The sequence below is a fragment of the Sceloporus occidentalis genome, unplaced genomic scaffold (assembly GCF_023333645.1).
Source record: "Sceloporus occidentalis isolate IW3139 unplaced genomic scaffold, rSceOcc1.0.p SCAF_382, whole genome shotgun sequence".
Classification (NCBI taxonomy): Eukaryota; Metazoa; Chordata; class Lepidosauria; order Squamata; family Phrynosomatidae; genus Sceloporus; species Sceloporus occidentalis.
The window spans coordinates 64,924-86,474 of NW_028317362.1; the positions used below are offsets into that span (position 1 = coordinate 64,924).

The 21,551-nt window shown below is 47.5% G+C and overlaps 1 protein-coding gene across 1 annotated transcript; it reads left to right on the top strand.

The window, feature by feature from the left end:
• Window positions 1–4,793: 4,793 nt before the first annotated feature.
• On the top strand, window positions 4,794–21,400 carry LOC149273370 (cGMP-inhibited 3',5'-cyclic phosphodiesterase 3A-like). The gene is made up of 15 exons (XM_089506381.1): window positions 4,794–4,880; window positions 10,590–10,850; window positions 11,428–11,582; window positions 11,792–11,907; window positions 12,435–12,651; window positions 12,752–12,837; window positions 13,289–13,476; window positions 13,771–13,908; window positions 14,143–14,254; window positions 14,406–14,519; window positions 15,244–15,443; window positions 16,064–16,267; window positions 16,795–16,956; window positions 17,231–17,477; window positions 21,186–21,400. The coding sequence occupies exons 1-15, from the start codon at window positions 4,794–4,796 to the stop codon at window positions 21,398–21,400; spliced, it is 2,502 nt and encodes an 833-aa protein (XP_089362507.1).
• The last annotated feature ends 151 nt before the right edge of the window (window positions 21,401–21,551 follow it).

The window sequence follows — 21,551 nt, forward strand, 5'->3', positions numbered from 1 at the left end:
CTCATGTCTAAGTGTTTACGCGATGACAGCATTGTGGTGCCATTCAGTGATATGTCAAAACCTCACTCCTCGAATATACATTCCCAGGACACTGATCCATCGAAGGGTTAAGAGGGCAGGTCTGCACAGCATGGGTTAAATACGCTCATTCCATTTCCCAGGTTTCAATAGATAATGTTATGATCGTTCCGTCACTTTAATGGACAAGATGCATTTTGTAGCATGATGGATATTTAGCCTGGTTTTTGCAGCAGACAGAGGCCGACGCGTTTCACCCAGTGGTACAAAATGTTACAAACTACACGAGTCCCGCAGAATATTTACTGCTGGTTTATGGCTTCGGAGTTTGCTTTCCCCTCATACCCTCTCAGATGAATCGATACCCCGGCTGACACATTGTGGGCTGAACGCGTCATTCTCCGTAACATTGATACCTGCCTGTGGGGCTGTTCAGTGCCGGCGCCGGACGTGTTTGCCTGGATCACATCCACCTAGTCCTGGATCTGGGACATCGAGGGCCGTTTCCTCATTCGCAGCGAATGGGAACAAGTGGCTTTTGTCTTAGTCGATTCATCTAAAATGATTGAAAGAAGGAGCCGTTCCCTCCGTACGAGAAGCTGCACTTTACCCTCCGGTTCCTAAGCAACTGTTAGTTTAAGATTAAACGCTTCCTGTGCTCTCCGCGGACTCCATGCGCACGAGGTGATGCACTCGGCGAAAGACTGGTGGCCGCCGATCATGAGAGTCTCGTCCTGGAGGAAGCCGGAATGAGTTGGAGGAACCTGCGCCGGGCGAAGCGAAGAAGGGAGACGTTCACGTTTTCTGAAGAGGTGCCGTTCTTTTTATTACTTGGCTCACAACGAGCCTTTAGCCATCAGGAGGAATTGTGTGTGTGAGCCTGGTGAACCCGTGCGAGCTTGGTGAACATGTGCGAACTGCATCCCGTGTGCAAGCCTGGTGAACGTGTGCGAAGTGCATCCTGCGTGCGAGCCTGGTGACCGCATGCAAAGTGCATCCCGTGTGCAAGCCTGGTGAACGCGTGCGAAGTGCATCCTGCGTGCGAGCCTGGTGAGCGCGTGCGAAGTGCATCCCACATGCGAGCCTGGTAACCGCATGCGAAGTGCATCCCCCCTGTGCGAGCCTGGTGAACACGTGCAAAGCGCATCCCGCGTGCGAGCTGTCACCGCCGATTGCTGCATCAAACGCAATGTGTGTTTTTTGTGTTTTATGAACACATTTGACGTTTTGCGGACCTCGTAAAGCCGTGCGGTATTTAGAAGATGCTCCAGCGCCCGACAGGTGGTAATATGATGGCCGCTATTGACAGAACGTGGTCTGTAATCATATCGCCGTAGCCTTATCTGCCAATGTGTACAAGGAATTAATAAGACTGAACGTGGAAAGAGATAAGTCGAGGCGGACACGAGACCGGCGCGTGCACCCAGCAGCTTCGGCCACTTCAACAGAATCCGTTTCTTAGGCAATTACCATTCACCGGCTGCCGGGGGGGGGGGGCACTGCCGGGGGCCGCTGCGCCAATAGGAAGCTATCTGATCTTAGAAAGCGCATCCAGGAGGGGGGCTGGCCCCGTATAGAGCCCCCTCAGCACCATTTTATTTAGGGGGCGATTATGTGCATGTGTCGGATAGGTGCCCGTCAGCCCTGTATGGGGGAAAGGCTCGGTCACAGCAACACTTTATATTTCATTGGAAGTTTATTACTATTTTCTGATTTAAGATCACTATGATTTCTAGGGGTAATTAATCTTTATACCCTGCGCTCCTGCCCCCGTGTCACTCGGATCACAGATCATGGTGCCTACGAAGGGAATTAGACTATCGCTGCGTTAATGATTGTATCAGGTATGAGGAAGCACTCCTCGCGTATGTCCTTCTAACAATGCCGGCTTTGTATTAATATTCCACCAAATGCCTGGACCGGGGCGACGGGAGTTACCCCTGCTTTTTTTTTGCCCCTGCATATGTTTAAAGGGGGATGTTGGTTTGCGATATGTGCAAACAATGTAACGTGCCATCGGCGTGACACTTTGCTGCCGATAGATGCCCCCTTTATAAGACGTAGTCAGAGAATTGCTCGACGATCTGGGAACGGGGGGATACGGTACTTAATGTCATCGCGCCGTTTTCTGAATGTGCCCTCTTGTTGGTGGATTTCTGTTCTCAGTAATTTCTCGCAAACCCCTTAATCTCCGACGGAGCAAATTAAGGACCTAATTGAGGCTCCCAAATCTCCGCCAACCGGGGACTGGTCGTTAATTGCGGATTTAAAGATTGCTTTGGACGGTTAAAAGAATTATTCTAAAGCAATCTTCCCGGGAGATGAATGAACGTTAATCTCTGGGCGCATTTCCTCCAAATTACAAACGGAGATCTGCTTGGGAATGGAGTTAACCCCGTGCGTTCCGGGGGCTCGGAGGCCAGCGTTAGACTCTCCATCGCAGATCGTTCTCCTTGGATCGGCGTTATGGAGCCGTCACAGAAGTCTCACTGTGAGGTCATCCGGAGTGAATGAATGAAATCCCGATAAAGGAGCGAACGCTGGCGGATGACTCTTCTTGTTGGGGGAGCAGGTGGATCCTGAGCCCTATTTACTGAATCCTGTTCCAGCTGCATGCTTATTTATTGATTATTTTGCATACAAATGACTAGTTTTTGATATTTTTTTACGCTGCTTGCTGAATAATCTGTACATTATAATTAGTAGTAAATCGGAGACATTTCTTTCTGCCAGCGGTCTCTTTACGTGACATCCGCCGAGCACCGAATTCTATATTTCCAGCTTTAGTCTATTAGACATTTTTATTGAGTTTTATTGTAAGGAAAGCGGAAAGTTCCGGAGTTTTTTCTCCACTTTTCAGAAATCATATAACGTCTTCCTATACGACGTTTTAACGTATGGTGCGTGGTGTTTCTAGTATGGGGTTAATGGTGCTTGACATGTCCAGCAGTTAGTAAAGTGTTAATGGTATTCAGCATTTTCCTAATAGTAATGGAAAGGGCTTAATGGCAGTTGACGTGTTGTGGCTGGTAAAGGGTTAACGGTAACACTCCGGGGAGAAATATGTTCAAAACATGAGAGAAATTAACCCCTCCGGGGCTGGGGGACCCTCCTCTGCCCCCAGAATCGACAATCCGAAATATCAAGAAGTCAGTGCTGTGCATGCGCCGCATTAACGCAACTTAAACCAAAGACGCGCCGGCCATATACAAAAATATAACGTACACGAGCGCAAAACGGGCACCAGAAGCCTCCAGCCCCGGCAGCGGCATATAACGGGACGTAAAGCACTCCGTACTGCATCCCGAGGGTCTGGGATAATGTTCATGGAGTGAGATGGAGAATGACATCAGCTTTCAAGACCTCAGCGGTCCCTCCTTCAAATTATGAACGAGTTCTGAAAGCCCTCGCGGGATGAACATCGGTCTCTCACCAGTAATGTCTATATACCTTCCAGACAGGAGCGTTCCTTTTAATGTTAACAAATAGTTAATTTCTCTTTAAATTCTATAGTTTTTAATCTGAGATATTAAAATTCAGACCCGGGGAAGTTGCCCCCCCTCCGTACCCAAAACATCGCCCTTTTTAATTCAATTCACTAATTAAATCACAAATGAGATTCTGTTTGGGTTTTGCCCGGAAAGTGTTTTTTCACAGATATTTTGAGGCGTTGCGGGGGCCGCTGCCGATATACCGAGCGATATTTAGCGCCTGAGGCCGCCGGGAGGATTGAAGACGTAACCTGCGCGATGTTCGTGGAGCTGCGAGGGCCGGGGGAAAGGAATCGTACCTTGGAGCGGCTCCTGCAGAGAAAAGCGGCCATGTCTTGGCCCCGAAAGGAGACCTTCACTGACCGGAGCGCTGAGCTCCTTCCCACAAAATACTTTTTTGTCCCCAAGCAAAATGTGCAACTTTTTTCTGTTGTTTTTGTGCGTCTGCTGACGTCAGTGAACATGCCAGATGGCGTTTCAATGCCTCACAAGAGACAGGAGCCTTTGATTACGGTGGCCACGTGGCCCCTTCATTTACATTCCCAGAAGTGGTCTCAGCTTCCCTGTTCAGACAGGGCTTTCTGCGCTTTTAACTCTTTAAACAGGGTGGAGGGGTTTCTGTACCCCAGAGAAACCCACCCGCTTGCCTCTGTGAATCGAGAGGCGAGTAACTGTCTCCAGACGCGGCGCGTGCGAAGAGTCACCGCTCGGGGGCCGATTACTCGTCGGGTTCTGTCTGTGTGACAGCCGACCGGCTTTGAATGTATTTTGTCCTTACTGATAACTGGAAGCCTTTGTCTGGCGCTGAGGTTGTTATCCCAGGACAGTGTGTTCCAGCGTGCCGCAGTGTGTTCCAGCATTCCGCAAAATGCCGCAGTGTGTTCCAGCATGCCGCAGTGTGTTCCAGCATTCCGCAATATGCCGCAGTGTGTTCCAGCATGCCGCAATGTGCCGCAGTGTGTTCCAGCATTCCGCAATATGCCGCAGTGTGTTCCAGCATTCCGCAATATGCCGCAGTGTGTTCCAGCATGCCGCAATGTGCCGCAGTGTGTTCCAGCATGCCGTAATGTGCCGCAGTGTGTTCCAGCATGCCGCAGTGTGTTCCAGCATGCCGCAGTGTGTTCCAGCATGCCGTAATGTGCCGCAGTGTGTTCCAGCATGCCGTAATGTACCGCAGTGTGTTCCAGCATGCCGTAACTTGCCGCAGTGTGTTCCAGCATGCCGTAATGTGCCGCAGTGTGTTCCAGCATGCCGTAATGTGCTGCTGTGTCCCTGCATGCCGTAATGTGCCGCTATGTGTTCCAGCATGCCGTAATGTGCCGCTATGTGTTCCAGCATGCCGTAATGTGCCGCAGTGTGTTCCAGCATGCCGTAATGTGCCGCAGTGTGTTCCAGCATGCCGTAATGTGGTGCAGTGTGTTCCAGCATGCCGCAATGTGCCGCAGTGTGTTCCAGCATGCCGTAATGTGCCGCAGTGTGTTCCAGCATGCCGCAATGTGCCGCAGTGTGTTCCAGCATGCCGCAGTGTGTTCCAGCATGCCGTAATGTGCCGCAGTGTGTTCCAGCATGCCGTAATGTGCCGCAGTGTGTTCCAGCATGCCGTAATGTGCCGCAGTGTGTTCCAGCATGCCGTAACTTGCCGCAGTGTGTTCCAGCATGCTGTAATGTGCCGCAGTGTGTTCCAGCATGCCGTAATGTGCCGCAGTGTGTTCCAGCATGCCGCTATGTGTTCCAGCATGCCGTAATGTGCCGCAGTGTGTTCCAGCATGCCGTAATGTGCCGCAGTGTGTTCCAGCATGCCGCTATGTGTTCCAGCATGCCGCAGTGTGTTCCAGCATGCCGTAATGTGCCGCAGTGTGTTCCAACATGCCGCTATGTGTTCCAGCATGCCGTAATGTGCCACAGTGTGTTCCAGCATGTTGCCATGCACTGCAGTGTGCTCCAGGGTGCAGCACTATGCATGCATTCCGTGCCTTCATTCGAATGTGTTTAATACATAATATCTTTGTATGAGCAGCAAGTCCTCAGAGCTCAGGGGCAAATAAGTCCCAACGCATTCCAGTGACTCTCCCCCCATTGGCTGCCCCTGTGATTCAGGTGGAAGCTGCAGCGCTGATATTAACTAAAATATTACAGATTAAAGCAGAAGAGGCACTTAACCTCAAAGAGACCGAAATAACCGCGTCCGCACCCTGCAGACAGACCCCCAGGAGCCCACAGGCTGCACACGTTGGGGCAAACCGTGTCTATCGCCTGTGAGAGGGGCTGGTGCCTCAGTAAGGGGTAGATCTCCATGGCGTATGTTGGTGCTATATTTATACCCCACGCTCCCGCGTTCTGAAATGTCTCTTTTGTTTTAAAACATTTCCAGTTAAGGCCGGCGCGGAGCGTGATTTATCTTCCTCCTCTTTCCTGACTTCTACACAGAGATTAATACTAAATAATAATAATATTTCAGCCGCCCCGGGGGGCGAAGGTCTGGGGGTCTGAGAGACGGGGATATGGATTCCTTTTAAGTGTTTTGGGGGATTTTTTATTAATATGAACATTTCACCGAAAGAACAAAGAAAAAAAACATTATTAAGGGAACGCGGTGTGAGAATTGTGATCGGAGGTTTTCACGCTGAGCTTAAAAAAGGAAACAAAGTTTTGGGGTCAGTTCTCTCAAATTTTAAAACTTTGAAAGATGTGCTGGGTTTTTTTTCGTCGCCTTGATATTGGTTTTGTAAACATAAATCTGCTGCTTCCAATACATTTTTTATGATTTCAAAATGATTGTTCCGTTTATTCAGCTGAAAAAGAAGCCAAATCTATATTTAAATTCCTTTAAAAGCGGAACGACATCAGATCTGCCAACAGCGTAAATCACTGATACCGGCGCGTTGGGAGAATGTCATGGAGAGACGGCATGCGGCTGCGAGGCGCGTCGGGTAATCACTCCCCACTTACTGAATCGTATGTAAAAAAATGTATGCCGCGCAGGTTGGCAGCGCTCGGCCGGGTAGGGCGCCAGCTGACGGCGTTACCCGACCTTGTGGCGATAGATGGGTTTTTGTTAGACCCGGTAAAGTCTCCGGGGCCCGGGTTTTTCTTGGAGCCGTGAATAAATCCTGCAGATGAACGCATTATTATCGCTCGCCAACCGCCCGTCGCACAATCAAGGGCTCGAGCCGCAGAAGTTCCACAGAATTCCGAATGATTGGAGTCTGACTTGGATCATCTCTTTAGGTTTTTTCCATCATTTTATGATCCCGTGAACTAGTGGAGGAGGGTTATCTGTAGAGGGAGTTCAGACGATTTGGAAACATCTATGGAGACAGATCTGAGTGGATTCGTTAATCGCGGGGTGAAAAACGACAGGCTGGAGATCCGACCTCAATGAGTTCTGAGGATACTTTGGTAAAATGAAATATATTTTCCAGCTCGTCCTGATCACTTATTTCGTGTTTACCAAGTTTTTGAAGATTTGAGCTGACTTTATGCTCCCAGCGATGCACTCGAAGCCCATCCAATGTCTGCTAAGATGGCGGCAATGAGCTGACCCCGTGGGGCAAAATCTTAACCCAGAGCCTGGAGCGATGACGGAAAAACCGCAAACCTCCTTAATGAATAAACCCTGCAGAAGAGAGAAGCCGGATACTCGCTGGGGTAGTAATGTGCCCCTTCCCACCCCTGTGCTGGTATTATAACTGCCCCATCCTCCTGGCCCGAAGAAACAAGGGAACGTCACATTGTATCTGATGTTTTGGTTGCAGCAGTGATACCGAACTTCTTTACGTGTTACATTATGACATCATCTGACACCATGTTCTTGTTTGTCTCACCTTCTCCCTGGGAATGGGGCAAAACCTGACACATGGCGCTTGTTGGGTGGATTTATGGCTTGCTAATCTTTGTACTTTTTTACTCCGCGACCTCGGCAAACACATAAATTGATCTATAAGACACCGAGTGAAATAAAAATGTCCTCGCCGGAATGAGGAAACGAGTGTTGGGAGCGTCATATAACGAGAGCCCCGCGCTACATGGGAGATTGTGTGTCGCGAGCTCCACGTATCCTTGTTTGCCAATTTCCCATGCTGGAGTCTGATCGTTTGGTCAACTTGTGGCTCAGTAACGCATATTTCTTCCAAAAGAAGCCATGAGGAGTCTGTAAAGTTATGCGGGAGGCCAAAAGGTTCAATTACATTTTAATCGTGCTCTGGGGCCCGAGAGGAGAGCAGAACGCGGCTTCACCACGAGCGGACGAGCCCCGGCACACACGCGGTTAATGGAGTCACCGCCAATGATACAATGTTATTGGCGTCACATATTTCCCATCATTGGCGTGTTACACGGGACGGGAGCGTTACCCTTGCCTGCGGCCGCCAAATTGTAAATAGTTTCAGTGAGGGTCCCGTCAGCCGTGCCGTCGCCTCTCCCCGCCCCTCGCTTTATTCTTCGCATATCGCTGGAATTATGTCTTTTTACAACTAGATTTAATCACATTTTGGAAAAATACAAAACATTCTTGCCAAATAGTTTATTTTTCTAAATTAGTTTTTCCTGGTTGGGATTTTCAGTATTTCGTGGTAAATTCTAATATTTTTTATTTATTTTTAGTTTTTAACCCTTGTTTCCTTGATGCCAACCGGCCTTCCCACCATTTCTTTTTCATAAAAAAATCCATTTCGTTAACGAACTTCACTCCTTTCCTCCGCATCCAACCCAATCATTGACGTCAGGAAAGCCCCGAGAGGAGCGTCGGTTCTCTGCGATGAGAGTCCTCCGGAGTGGGATTATTTCTTACGTTTCCGTGTGTCTCGAGCCGTCCGTCTGAACGTTCTGAGCGTCGGTTCTCTGCGATGAGAGTCCTCCGGAGGAGAGCCAAACGTTCCGCACACAATAACTTCAGATAATATCTTTAAGCAGAAATCTCAATTTTTTCAGCTTTAAGTTTTGTAACATTGAGTTATATCTGCGTTTCTTCTATTAAATCGTTTAATTTAAACAGGAATTTTTTTTGTCCATTTCTTTATGTTTTCTTGATTTTATTCATGATGAAACAAATGGCGTTTCCCAAATCATTTCTACGTGAATTACGTTTGTTGCATCCAGTTCCCACTTTATGAAATATTCTCTGTCCGATTTACCCCTGACGGGGCGGACTCCTCGCTGTGGGATTACGGCGCCACCTTGTGACGGCGAGCGGAATTTACCAGACCCGACAAAATAACGAATACATTCTCTGTTATGACATCATGAGAAGAAACGGCTGATATTGGAGGTAACGGTAAAGCCGCCGTACTGAGTATTCCTGACCCCCCGATTACGCATCGTTTGTTCTGTCAGTTCCTCGATAAATGTGATATTTCTGTAACGATGAAAGAATCCGTCTGAGCTGCGCCTTCTCTGCCCTGAAAGGGGATCTAAGGATGAATAATCTGCATTACGAGGCTCGTTGATGAAACGCTGCAGCTTCTGTTTTATAAAATGACAGTTTTTGGCTAAAATCGATTCCTTGGAGTCCGTCGGTCGAAGTGCCCCGAGTGCCCAAACCCATCACCAGTTGTTACATTTGGTACAAGTGTCCGGGGTGGGACCCTAAAGCCAGGAGGGACCCCGGGGCCGCTGCTAGGAGCCCCCCGAACATGTTACACTTTAGCTTTTGGTTCCCAATCATACATGTTGGGGCCCCTACTGGGCATAAAGGCCCTCGGGAAACGTCCCTGATAGCCAGAAGCTCAGCTTTAGCCGATTCTCTGACAGATCAGGATCTACTTTTGGGTTTGTAATGGATCCTCTTTTGGGTTTGTAACGGATCCCCGTTTGGGTCTCTAACGATCCCCTTTTGGGTTTGTAATGGATCCCCGTTTGGGTCTGTAACGGATCCCCTTTTGGGTTTGTAATGGATTCCCGTTTGGGTCTGTAAAGGATCCCCTTCTCAATTGTATTTAATTATAACGGTTGTTTTTGGGTGAAATTGCACAATAATTGCTGGAAGATGTTTTTTTTATATTCGCGGGGGGGGGGATACGCTTCTTGGATGAACGCCATTCTGATAAAATATTTCTTTGTTTTTTGCTCGGATCTGTGATTTTTGGAACGTAGAACTAATTGTGGCGGATTGTGCTCAATGTCAACCTCTGGGGAGCTGCGTGTCTCAGATGAATGCGGGTGTCAAGGGGCCCGGAGCCTCTCAACATGACAAGGGAGCGCTGGGGGCCGCCTGGCCCTCGTCTCCAAAGGACGGTGTCTGCTGGAGGTCATTGGCTGGTCTCTGGCTTACAGGACCCAGCTGGGAGAGCCGAATTTATTACATCTGAGGAGTTACGGGTCGCGTTATATTCTTATTAACTGTCTGGAGAAAGTGCCAAATAAATACAGAAATAACTGGGATAAAGTGCAAATTGCTCAAACTAACCTAAAAGAGAGTCCATTGGAATTCGCACTTTGACGCGTTTATTGCGTGTCCGTCCGCCTGTCCCACGGGCACGTCTTGTGTGCTCTGGTTCCGGACATTACGTTTTCATGAAATAATGTGTAAATTTCTGCATTCCCAGAGCCTCCTGCTAAAATGTGACCTTTTTATTAGTAAATGGCAACTGGTATCTCTGAAACTCGTAGTTCTTCCCCATAGTTCTTTCCTGTAGTTATTTCCCGGAGTTCTTTCTTGTAGTTCTTTCCATAGTTCTTTCCCGTAGTTCTTTCCCGTAGTTCTTTCCTGTAGTTCTTTCCCGTAGTTCTCTCCCGTAGTTCTTTCCTGTAGCTCTTTCCGGTAGTTCTTTCCCGTAGTTCTTTCCCCGTAGTTCTTTCCCCGTAGTTCTTTCCTGTAGTTCTTTCCAGTAGTTCTTTCCCGTAGTTCTTTCCTGTAGTTCTTTCCCCGTAGTTCTTTCCCGTAGTTCTTTCCCGTAGTTCTTTCCCGTAGTTCTTTCCTGTAGTTCTTTCACCCTAGTTCTTTCCCGTAGTTCTTTTCTGTAGTTCTTTGCCGTAGTTCTTTCCCCGTAGTTCTGTCCCGTAGTTCTTACTCCTAGTTCTTTCCCGTAGTTCTTTCCGGTAGTTCCCGGTAACGCTGTGTAACTGGCGCTCTTTGTGCTTCAGTCATCAGGAACCAGTATCACTGTAGACATTGCTGTAATGGGGGAAGCCCACGGCCTTATAACGGACCTGCTGGCGGACCCCTCGCTGCCTCCGCATGTGTGCACGTCCTTACGGGCCGTCAGTAATCTACTCAGCACTCAACTCAACTTCCAGCCCATTCACAAACCCCGCGTCAACCCACTGGTCTCCTTCAACGAGAACTACACGTGTTCGGACTCCGAGGAAGGGTCAGAGAAGGGAGAGAAGATGGCGATACCAAAGGTAAATCTACCGGTACCCAGAGAAGGAGTCTATAGAGGCCGATGTCCTGGCCAAACAGCTGGGAAAATAATAATTATCATAATAATAAAATAATTATAATTAAATAATAATGGTTATAATGGCCAAGGTTTGTATCTGATAACTGATTTGCTGTCAGATTTTGCTGGTGAGCCTACCCACAGTGCCCTGCGCATGTTCACATGACACAGATCATGCACTGCCTGCCTGGAATAAAAATAACCAAGAATCATAATTTGAGATATATTTAATAATGACCAGTTAGTAAATGAATATTCCATCTCCCTGTTTGTTTTTGGCTCAGTTTTAGAATAATTAAAAATTAGTAAAAATAAAGAAAACAAATTGCTTTTATATTTGCAGTTTTTTCTTCTGTGATCAGAATTTCACCAAACTTAATGGTAATTTATCATTCCATTGCAAACCTTCTTAGCAATAAATAATAATTAGCTAATAAGCAGATCCTGATTCCCCTGTCTGCGCGTTTTAAAGCCCATATGTTGTTTTTTTAGTCATTTTTAGGCATTAATGGCGATTTTAATGTTTCTGTGTTATTTAGCGATTAAGAAGGAGTCTTCCTCCGGGATTACTGCGAAGAGTTTCATCCACGTGGACGACGACAACGTCAGCCACAGGTTTACCAACTCTAGAACCGGCCCCGGTGAGGCGAGACCGCAGCGGGAGCATCAAACCCCTGGACACATCGTCATGCAGGTCCGAGACGTCGGCGATATTTGGAAGAGCTGTTATGTTTGTAGCCGGGGAGGATGAATAATGACAACACGAGGGTGCGAAGGCATTAAACCCACGTACCTTCTGTCCAGAGGGCTGAATAAAGAGCATCCAGTGTATCCATCCCCGGTACATTGATAAACACCCAAACTTCAGATTATTTAACGTTGGTTTCTTTATTAATTTCTCAGCAGCGGAAGCTCGGACACGTGGAACAGTTCTGTTTCGGGGAATTTAACCAAAAGCCGCACTTTCTCGTCTTCGTACGCTCCGAATACAAATCATTTGAATTCTAAAAGAAGGCAAGGTAAGAAAAGTAACAGAGCTGCGGGGTCTGAGAGGACGGGGTCCATCACCGGAGCGTTATTCTAAATCTGGGCATACAGAAAACACCTTTTAGAGCAATATCATAAATCGTTTGGTTAAGTCATATTTTATTAATATTCTATGAATTCATGGCTTCTGCATAGAATTGTTTGAGCGGAAGCCTCAGTTAACTGGCATATGAATTGCTAGGAATTGGGCGCTGAGCGGGTGTGATGGGGAACCCGGAAACTCTCTGAAGCTGGGATATCGGAGGGTGCAGGACCACAGGGGGTCTGTGTTCAGAATTAGGGGTTTTTGCTCGTAAAGCATGTGGAATTTGTGTTGTTTGGACCCTTCCTTGGTTTGTAATGAATTTCACATGTGCTCCCTGAGTCTGTTTTAAGCAGCATTTTTGAGGCTGAACAATAAATCTTTGGGTCTTAACGTTAATAATAAATTTACTACCAAAAACGTGCGGGTTTGTATTTGGATTATTGATTCGATTGCATTGTATTTTATGTTTGAAAGGCATCCCGCCGAATATTTCGCCCCTTACATCCCCCTGCCACTCGCCCGTGCACGGTACACCAGCCGCCAGCCCCACCATAAAGACCCTCCCGGTTCCGTTCTCAGACCCCAGCGACATCAGCCGGTTGGGCCTGAACCCCCACAAGACGTTAAGCAGCACCAAGAGCGCCCCTGAAATTCCCGAGCAGTTCCCTGGGCCGCCCGTCGTCTGCAGCAGGTAATTCTATCTCTTTGGGATATTCCTTATTCACTATTCTCCAGTATTTCTGGAAATAGCTTTTATTTTCCCCAATTTACCCAGATATTGTGCTTTGCAGTTGCGGACGATCGTACAGCCAGAGTAATACAGATGACAGGGTAACGGAGCCCAGCCCGGAGGTAACGCACCCCGAAAACAGGACAGGTAACCCCTTCACCTATTTCCCTCCAGAGACATTAACCCTTCAGATAAATCACCCTAAATGAACAAATCATTCTGTCTTTATAACTGTTAAGCTATTGGGATTCTCGGAAATCATGAGCCAGCGATAACTTCTATCCCAGGCAATCTAACCGATGGGAACAATGAGATAAAACCCAGCGATACATTTTATGTTAATTAACCCGGCCGGATATGTCCCTGTTTATTATTATTATTTTTATTATTATACTTTATTTATAAAGCGCCGACAGATTCCGCAGCGCTGTACAAGATGAAAACTTTACAGAAAACGACAAGTACAATACAGCAATTTATCTTCATTTTCCCCACAGAAGAATTAAACGATATCAAGTAAACTGGCTAGAAGTGTCCGTCACCATCTGAGAGATTAGCTGGATGTTATTATTACTTATAAAGCGGTTTTGTTTTCCAGATGAGCCGTCACATCCCACGTCAGACTACGACAGCACCCACGAAACCAACCACAGCGACAGCAGCGACATCGCGCCCAACGACGACGAGGCAGGGTGCGCCGAAGATCTGAAGACGCCGCGGAAAGACTCCACCTGCCGAACGTACAGAGCGGACTCCATCGCCCTGCCGCCGCTAGCGCCAGCCGAGGTGGGTGAACTCGTAAACCCGGAATAGAATTAACATAGAGACGCAGGAGGTTACTGCACTTACCGACGGGTTTAAGCGTGAACACTGCCATGCCTGATGCATGGTTAATAGCCCCTGAGACTGCCGGACAACACCCATTAGCGGGCAACAATCGATACACATTTTGTATGGGCTCTAAGGACACAAGAAAAGGGAGCGTACCCCGAGAAGTGCAGGAAGGGTGTGAAGTCCGAGCGACTCGAGGAAAGTTTACATGGCGTGTGCATCGTATTTAATACGATCCCTCACTTACAGGACAAACCAATTCTTGCTCCAGAGCCGCTAGTCATGGAGAATGTGGAGGGCCTCATGGCGGACATTAACAACTGGAACTTTCCTATATTTGACTTGGTGGAAAAAACAGGACAAAGATGCGGCCGAATCCTTAGCCAGGTGAGACGCCGCAAAGGAAACTCATCTCAGAACAAAAAGAGTTAAACTGGCCAGAAAATGTGCTTTAACCCGGGATTTAACCCGCTTCTGTTCTGTCTGTTTTACGGAATATATAGACATTTCCGGAATATGGGGGCAGCCATCTTTATTTTCCAATGGACCTCCTGAGCACAGTTTTTATAATATCATCCCAAAATGATAATAATCCTCCTAATCGCATGCCCTTTTCCGCAGATGTCTTACCGGCTTTTTGAAGACATGGGTCTTTTGGAAACATTTAAAATCCCTTTACGGGAATTCATGAATTATTTCCATGCTCTGGAAAACGGCTACAGAGATATCCCCTGTGAGTAGAGGATTTTTACATGGATTTCACAAGCTTGGTGTCTAACCTGAGCAATAATTTGTGTAATTAAATATCTGCTAAATTCAGCGGAAACATTAGAAATAAATGTACTGTATACCATGAATATTGTTTTATGTCTCATTCCGAACAGATCACAACCGAATTCACGCCACCGACGTCCTCCACGCTGTCTGGTATCTCAGCACGCAGTCCATCCCCGGACTCCAGACTATTGTCAGCGACCAGGGCTCTGCCAGCGACTCAGGTAATATGTAAGCAGTTTTACACTTTTGGTTTTAATTCCCCATGAAATGCGTTTGGTTACAGAAGCTCAATCTGTTGAATTGGGTTTAAGGGGATTGTTCCCAGTGCTGCACCGAGCGCCGTGGGGGTGCGGGAACAGGTACACGACCGTTCAAAGTTTGGAGTCGCTCAGCTGTTTTCATGGAAAACAAGCAAATTTCTGGCTGTAGCATAATTGCAAAAGGGTTTCCTAACGATCAATTAGCCTTTTAAACATGGATCAGCGAACACAAAGTGCCATTCGAACACAGGAGTGATGAGAGTGTTAAAGGGCCATTGGGACGTAGGAGTGATGGGAGTGATAAATCATCAATTTCCAGCTAGAATAGTCATTTACAACATTAACCCCGTCTGTGCTGGATTTCTGACCCATTTCATGTTATTGTACTAGACAAAATCTTCATTTCTTTGCAAAACAAGGAAATTTCTAAGCGACCCCAAACTTTTGATCCGCAGTGTATGTAGCACTGGACGCTTCTCCTTATCCCAGAGATGACGATGGCTGACTATTTCGTTCGCTTAGCTCAGGCTCCCTGCTCACTCACTTATATCCATGCGCAGTAGCGTCTGATACCGAGCGGCTCACGGGTCTCGCCAAGCTGGACAATCAGTCAGGAAAATGAAGTCTTATTTATGTAAACAAAAACTCTTTTTCTTTGAGCTGTTCTTTTGTTACGTTTTTTCAGATTCTGACAGCGGAATCACTCACGGACACATGGGATACGTGTTCTCCAAGACATGCAATCCTTCCGATGATAGATACGGATGTTTGTCGGGGAACATCCCGTCCCTGGAGCTCATGGCACTGTACGTGGCGGCGGCGATGCACGACTACGACCATCCGGGAAGAACAAACGCGTTTCTTGTCGCGACAAGTGCGCCCCAGGTAACGCGTTTTATTCATGTCTGTAAAATTCTCTGGACCTTTTTCAGTCGGTTCTGTATGAATTCTGTGAAGGGGTGTACGGTTCTGTGATGTGTTCTGTATGAATTCTGTGAAGGGGTGTACGGTTCTGTGATGTGTTCTGTATGAATTCTGTGAAGGGGTGTACGGTTCTGTGATGTGTTCTGTATGAATTCTGTGAAGGGGTGTACGGTTCTGTGATGTGTTCTGTATGAATTCTGTGAAGGGGTGTACGGTTCTGTGATGTGTTCTGTATGAATTCTGTGAAGGGGTGTACGGTTCTGTGATGTGTTCTGTATGAATTCTGTGAAGGGGTTATGGTTCTGTGATGTGTTCTGTATGAATTCTGTGAAGGGGTTATGGTTCTGTGATGTGTTTGGACTGTTCTGTATGAATTCTGTGAAGGGGTGTACGGTTCTGTGATGTGTTCTGTATGAATTCTGTGAAGGGGTTATGGTTCTGTGATGTGTTCTGTATGAATTCTGTGAAGGGGTTATGGTTCTGTGATGTGTTTGGACTGTTCTGTATGAATTCTGTGAAGGGGTGTACGGTTCTGTGATGTGTTTGGACTGTTCTGTATAAATTCTGTGGCCCATTTTCAGGCAGTTCTGTACAACGACCGGTCTGTGTTGGAGAATCATCACGCTGCTGCTGCCTGGAACCTTTTCCTTTCGAGGCCAGAATATAATTTTTTGGTGAATTTGGACCACATGGAATTTAAGAGGTTCCGCTTTCTGGTGATTGAGGCAATTCTGGCCACTGACCTAAAGAAGCACTTTGATTTCTTGGCTGAATTCAATGCAAAGGTTAGAGTTTATTTCTCTTCCTTCTGATCTTTGGAGCGTTCAGCGAAACGATTACAGGCTGATCACGGAAACGTCTGTTAATGTTGGGTATATTTAGGGGCCCAAGTGATCACTCCAGCCAAGTAATAAGAGAGACGCTGCATCACTCACACATTCTGCCCCTTATTGCCCTGGAGTATCGGGGAATGTGGGGTGAGGTGCACATGTACAGCATGGTCAGGGGCAATTACTGGGGCTAGGGAGACTTGAAAATGAGTGAAAGATTCAGGGTTTGAGTCATTTTCTTGGAATTTCCACAATGATCTATGGGCTTTATCTACTTCATGTGATGTCTCCAGCATTTTAATAACAGTTGAAATAGGAATAATGCTAGGACTGTCTCTTATGAGATGCGACATCCACGCGGTCTCTTGGTATTCGGTGATGTCACAGAGGTTTAGTTTAATGTTTTATCAAATTGTAAAGATCTTCCTGCGAGTTGGAATCATTCCCGGCAGCTCTACAGTAATTACCATATCTTATGACAGGTGAACGAGGAGGTGGGGCCTGGAATTGATTGGACCAATGAGAACGACCGATTGTTGGTTTGCCAAATGTGCATTAAGCTGGCGGACATCAACGGGCCGGCCAAATGCAAAGAGCTGCATTTAAAGTGGACAGAAGGCATCGTGAACGAGTTCTACGAACAGGTAACAGGGGGGGGTGTAATGAAAATTAGTGAAAGTCCCCCCTTTAAGACCAATTTGTCTGCGAATGAATACGCGTTTCTGGAAACAGCTGTAAGCGTCCGGTAGGATTTATTCCAACGCCCTAATATTTTATGAATGAAACGTCTTCTCGCGTTCTCATTGCCCTTGCGGAGCCCTTATTGTGCGACGGCCCCGGCACAGAGTCGTAGATTCACGTCACGTTAGGCTGGGGTTGGCGAACGCCTTTCAGAACGTCTCTTGCTTTCCGGTTCAGGGAGATGAAGAAGCCAGCCTCGGCCTCCCCATCAGCCCATTCATGGACCGCTCGGCACCCCAGCTCGCCAAACTCCAGGAGTCCTTCATCACGCACATTGTGGGACCCCTGTGCAACTCCTACGACTCAGCGGGACTGATGCCGGGGAAGTGGTTAGAAGACAGCGACGAGTCGGGGGACACGGACGAACAAGATGACGGAGACACTACTGAGGAGGAGACGTCCGAGCCGTCAGAGTCTTTAACAAGTATGTCATCTCAGATCTTCTGTTGTTTCACAGATGCCTTTTGGGGGATAAATTCAGGGAAGGGTAAGGAAAACCACGTTACTATCCCATTACTGTGTGTCTTGTCTATTTATTATCCCGTTAAGTGGATCTGTCACCCAAAAACTTTCACAGTCTCCAGAAAGTTCATAGACCAAGATGGCTGCTGGGATTCCTAAAATAGCGGTTACTTTCAATAAAACACGCAATGACATCACTACTAGTCTCTTGGGCTACGGACACAATATTTCCCAGCATGCACCTGACCTCGGCGTCCTGTAATTAATTTTATATTTCTTTTTATCCCTGTGGGATTATTTTTAAAATGGGACGTTTGTAGAGATTTTACGCTCTGCTGAAGTTATTTTGTGACAGATCCACTTAATAATGATTGATTTTCTAGAAGCTCCTGATTACACGTGATGATTACACATGATGGTTACACGTGATGATTATACGTGATGCTAACATTTATTTCCCCGTGTGCAGCGTTATCTGAAAACACTGAAACGGACCAATTTATCTTTGTACAGGCTGTGATTATCCGCAGTTTCCAGAAATGCCCAGTTTTATCTTCTGATTCACTAAAATACTTGCATTTTGGTTTATGTGTCTTAAATGTTGGAAATCTTTTGATAATAAAACATAGAATTAGCTTTATATTCAAAGTTCCAGTTTTGCAGCAACCAGTGTTTGGTCCGTTACTGTCTGTGTCCCGGGGCTGGTCTTTCACTGTCTGTATCGGTCACTAGCCCTCCGGCTGGTCCGTTACTGTCTGTATCAGTCACTAGCCCTCCGGCTGGTCCGTTACTGTCTGTATTGGTCACTAGCCCTGCGGCTGGTCCGTTACTGTCTGTATCGGTCACTAGCCCTGCGGCTGGTCCGTTACTGTCTGTATCGGTCACTAGTCCTGCGGCTGGTCCCTTACTGTCTGTATCGGTCACTAGCCCTGGGGCTGGTCTCTTACTGTCTGTATCGGTCACTAGTCCTGCGGCTGGTCCGTTACTGTCTGTATCGGTCACTAGCCCTGGGGCTGGTCTTTCACTGTCTGTATCGGTCACGAGCCCTGCGGCTGGTCCGTTACTGTCTGTATCGGTCAAGAGCCCTGCGGCTGGTCCGTTACTGTCTGTATCGGTCACTAGCCCTGGGGCTGGTCCGTTACTCTCTGTATCGGTCACTAGCCCTGAGGCTGATCCATTACTGTCTGTATCGGTCACTAGCCCTGAGGCTGGTCCGTTACTGTCTGTATTGGTCACTAGCCCTGCGGCTGGTCCGTTACTGTCTGTATCGGTCACTAGCCCTGGGGCTGGTCCGTTACTGTCTGTATCGGTCACTAGCCCTGCGGCTGATCCGTTACTGTCTGTATCGGTCACTAGCCCTGCGTCTGGTCCGTTACTGTCTGTATCGGTCACTAGCCCTGCGGCTGGTCCGTTACTGTCTGTTTCGGTCACTAGCCCTGGGGCTGGTCCGTTACTCTCTGTATCGGTCACTAGCCCTGCGGCTGGTCCGTTACTGTCTGTATCGGTCACTAGCCCTGCGGCTGGTCCGTTACTGTCTGTATCGGTCACTAGCCCTGCGGCTGGCCACTTTGGACTGGGGTAAATAGCTTATTCTCCCTGCGGCTCCTTTCCGCAAATGCTTACCGTTCCCTGCAGCCAATGAGCTTCCCCCTTAGACTAAAAGCAAGTGATTGTTCTCTAAATTTGCTAATAATGGGTCTATTAACCCCAAACGCTATTGAGACTCAGTGAAAAGAGGTTGTTTTTTCCCATAAAGGTCAGGAATTCTCCCAGGGGGGCAAAGTATTTACTAACGAAGCCGATCCGCAAGGAAAACTTCTCTTTGTTCAGATTAATATCCCGAGGAAAAGTATTCTGCCCCTGCGTGTTGTTCTGCCCCTGCGTGTTATTCTGCCCCTGCGTGTTATTCTGCCCCTGCGTGTTGTTCTGCCCCTGCATATTATTCTACCCCTGCGTGTTGTTCTGCCCCTGCGTGTTGTTCTGCCCCTGCGTGTTATTCTGCCCCTGCGTGTTGTTCTGCCCCTGCGTGTTGTTCTCGTCCTGCGTGTTGTTCTGCCCCTGCGTGTTGTTTTGCCCCTGCGTGTTGTTCTGTCCCTGCGTGTTGTTCTGCCCCTGCGTGTTGTTCTGTCCCTGCGTGTTATTCTGCCCCTGCGTGTTGTTCTGCCCCTGCGTGTTAGGGATGGGGGGGGTCAGTCCCTCTTACATAACCTGAAAGACTCAGTAACTCCTTGTTTGCCGCAGCGAAGTATTCCAGCGTTCATCATTCCTGCTTCATCCACCTGCTAGAAGGAGATAAAATCATCATCATTTACCGTTACATGAAATTGTTTGCATTTTCTACTTTATGTTATCTGATAGAAGCCCGGAACCCGCCGGCAGATCGGCCCCTGACGGCCCCCGTCTAGTCGCCTGTTTCTCCTGCTGTAAAGACTCAAACCTTAATCAGTCGCCTTAGATTCAGGAGCCGTATGTCTATCCCGTGCATGTTTAATATCCTCACTGTGTTACCCTCTACCGCTTCTGCTGGGAGGCTGTTCCACTTATCTACAAAATGTGTTTCTTGCTGCTGTACCATTTCAATGAACGCTCCGTTATCAGAGATAATCCATGCTGTAAGGTAACGGGTGGCTCCTGGGGTATATACAGCATATATACCGTATTTGCTCGATTATAAGACAAGGTTTTTTTCAGAGCAAATGCTCTGAAAAATACCCCTCGTCTTATAATCGAGGTCGTCTTCTAATCAGACCTCCGCTGGGGCCAGGCTGCTTACTGGTGCTTTGGTCACGAGCAGCTTCTCTTCTACCAGTGGCAGGAGAACAGGAAGCTAGAAGTGTCACATAACTCCGCCTCCCCCTCCTTCCTCTGGGGGCGGGGCCAGAGAAGTTGCTCGCACAGCCGGGCCCCTGCAGAAGTCTGCGAGTGGGAGATCTGCAGTTCAGGTAAGGGGGTGGGGGAGGGTTTTGAATGGAATGAATGAGTATTTAAATGTTTGTGAATGAGTGTGTGATAGCATGGATGTGTAAGGGGGGTGGTGGTGGTAGCATGGCATAGGGAGGCTGTACTCACACTCCTATCATCCCCAGGTTCCAGCATGTACTGGCTGCCTTGGCTTGATAGGAGTGTGATCATGGGGCAGACTGGCAAATAGGGGGTATAAGGCATTTCTGGGGGCAGAGTGGCAACCCTGGGGGCAGATGTGCATAACTGGGGGGGCAGGTTGGCAAATAAAAGGAAATAAAAAAATATATATTTTTCTCAATCATAGCTTTTATTAAATATGAAAAAATTGTTTACATGAATTAATATTTACTAGTAAAACTTTTTTTCCTATAGGGTAGTCTTATATTCAGGCTTTTTGTTTTTCTCCTAAATTAATATTTAGATTTTGGGGGGTCGTCTTATAATCAGGATCTACTTATAATCGAGCAAATACGGTATATAAATGTGTATATATTTCTTTATTTCTATATAGAAGACGAGGCAGAGGAGCGAGTAACGTTTGAGTCCTTAGAGCAGGAATGACGGCGACTATTATATCTGCCGTCAGATTCTGTGACGTAGAGGGGCGCGTGATTTATAATTATGTCTGGGGGGTAACGCTGCGCTGCTTTGTGTGACGCGAGGGCCGCAGTTTGTTGAACCTGAACCTGTCGCTATTCCTTCACAGAGAAGAAGAAATGCAAGAGAAAAATCTACTGCCAGATAATGCAGCATTTAATGGAAAACCACAAAATGTGGAAGAAAGTCATCGAGGACGAGCAGCGGTCAGAAGGGGCGGAAAACGAAGGCTCCGTCCCGCACCAAAGCTTAGAACAAATCCAAGCCATCAGGGAAGAGGATGAGGAGAAGGCGAACTCCAAGAGAGACTCGGCCGACGACTGAAGAGCCTTCGGACCCTCGGCCTCTGCTTCACGGACCTTCTCTCCAGCCAGCACAATTACTTAGACACAACACTGTAGAGATACGACAATGGCGGGGGCCGGCCACTGACTTTCCAGCCTCTCGGCACCGACCTGCCAGCCTTTCTAAAGAC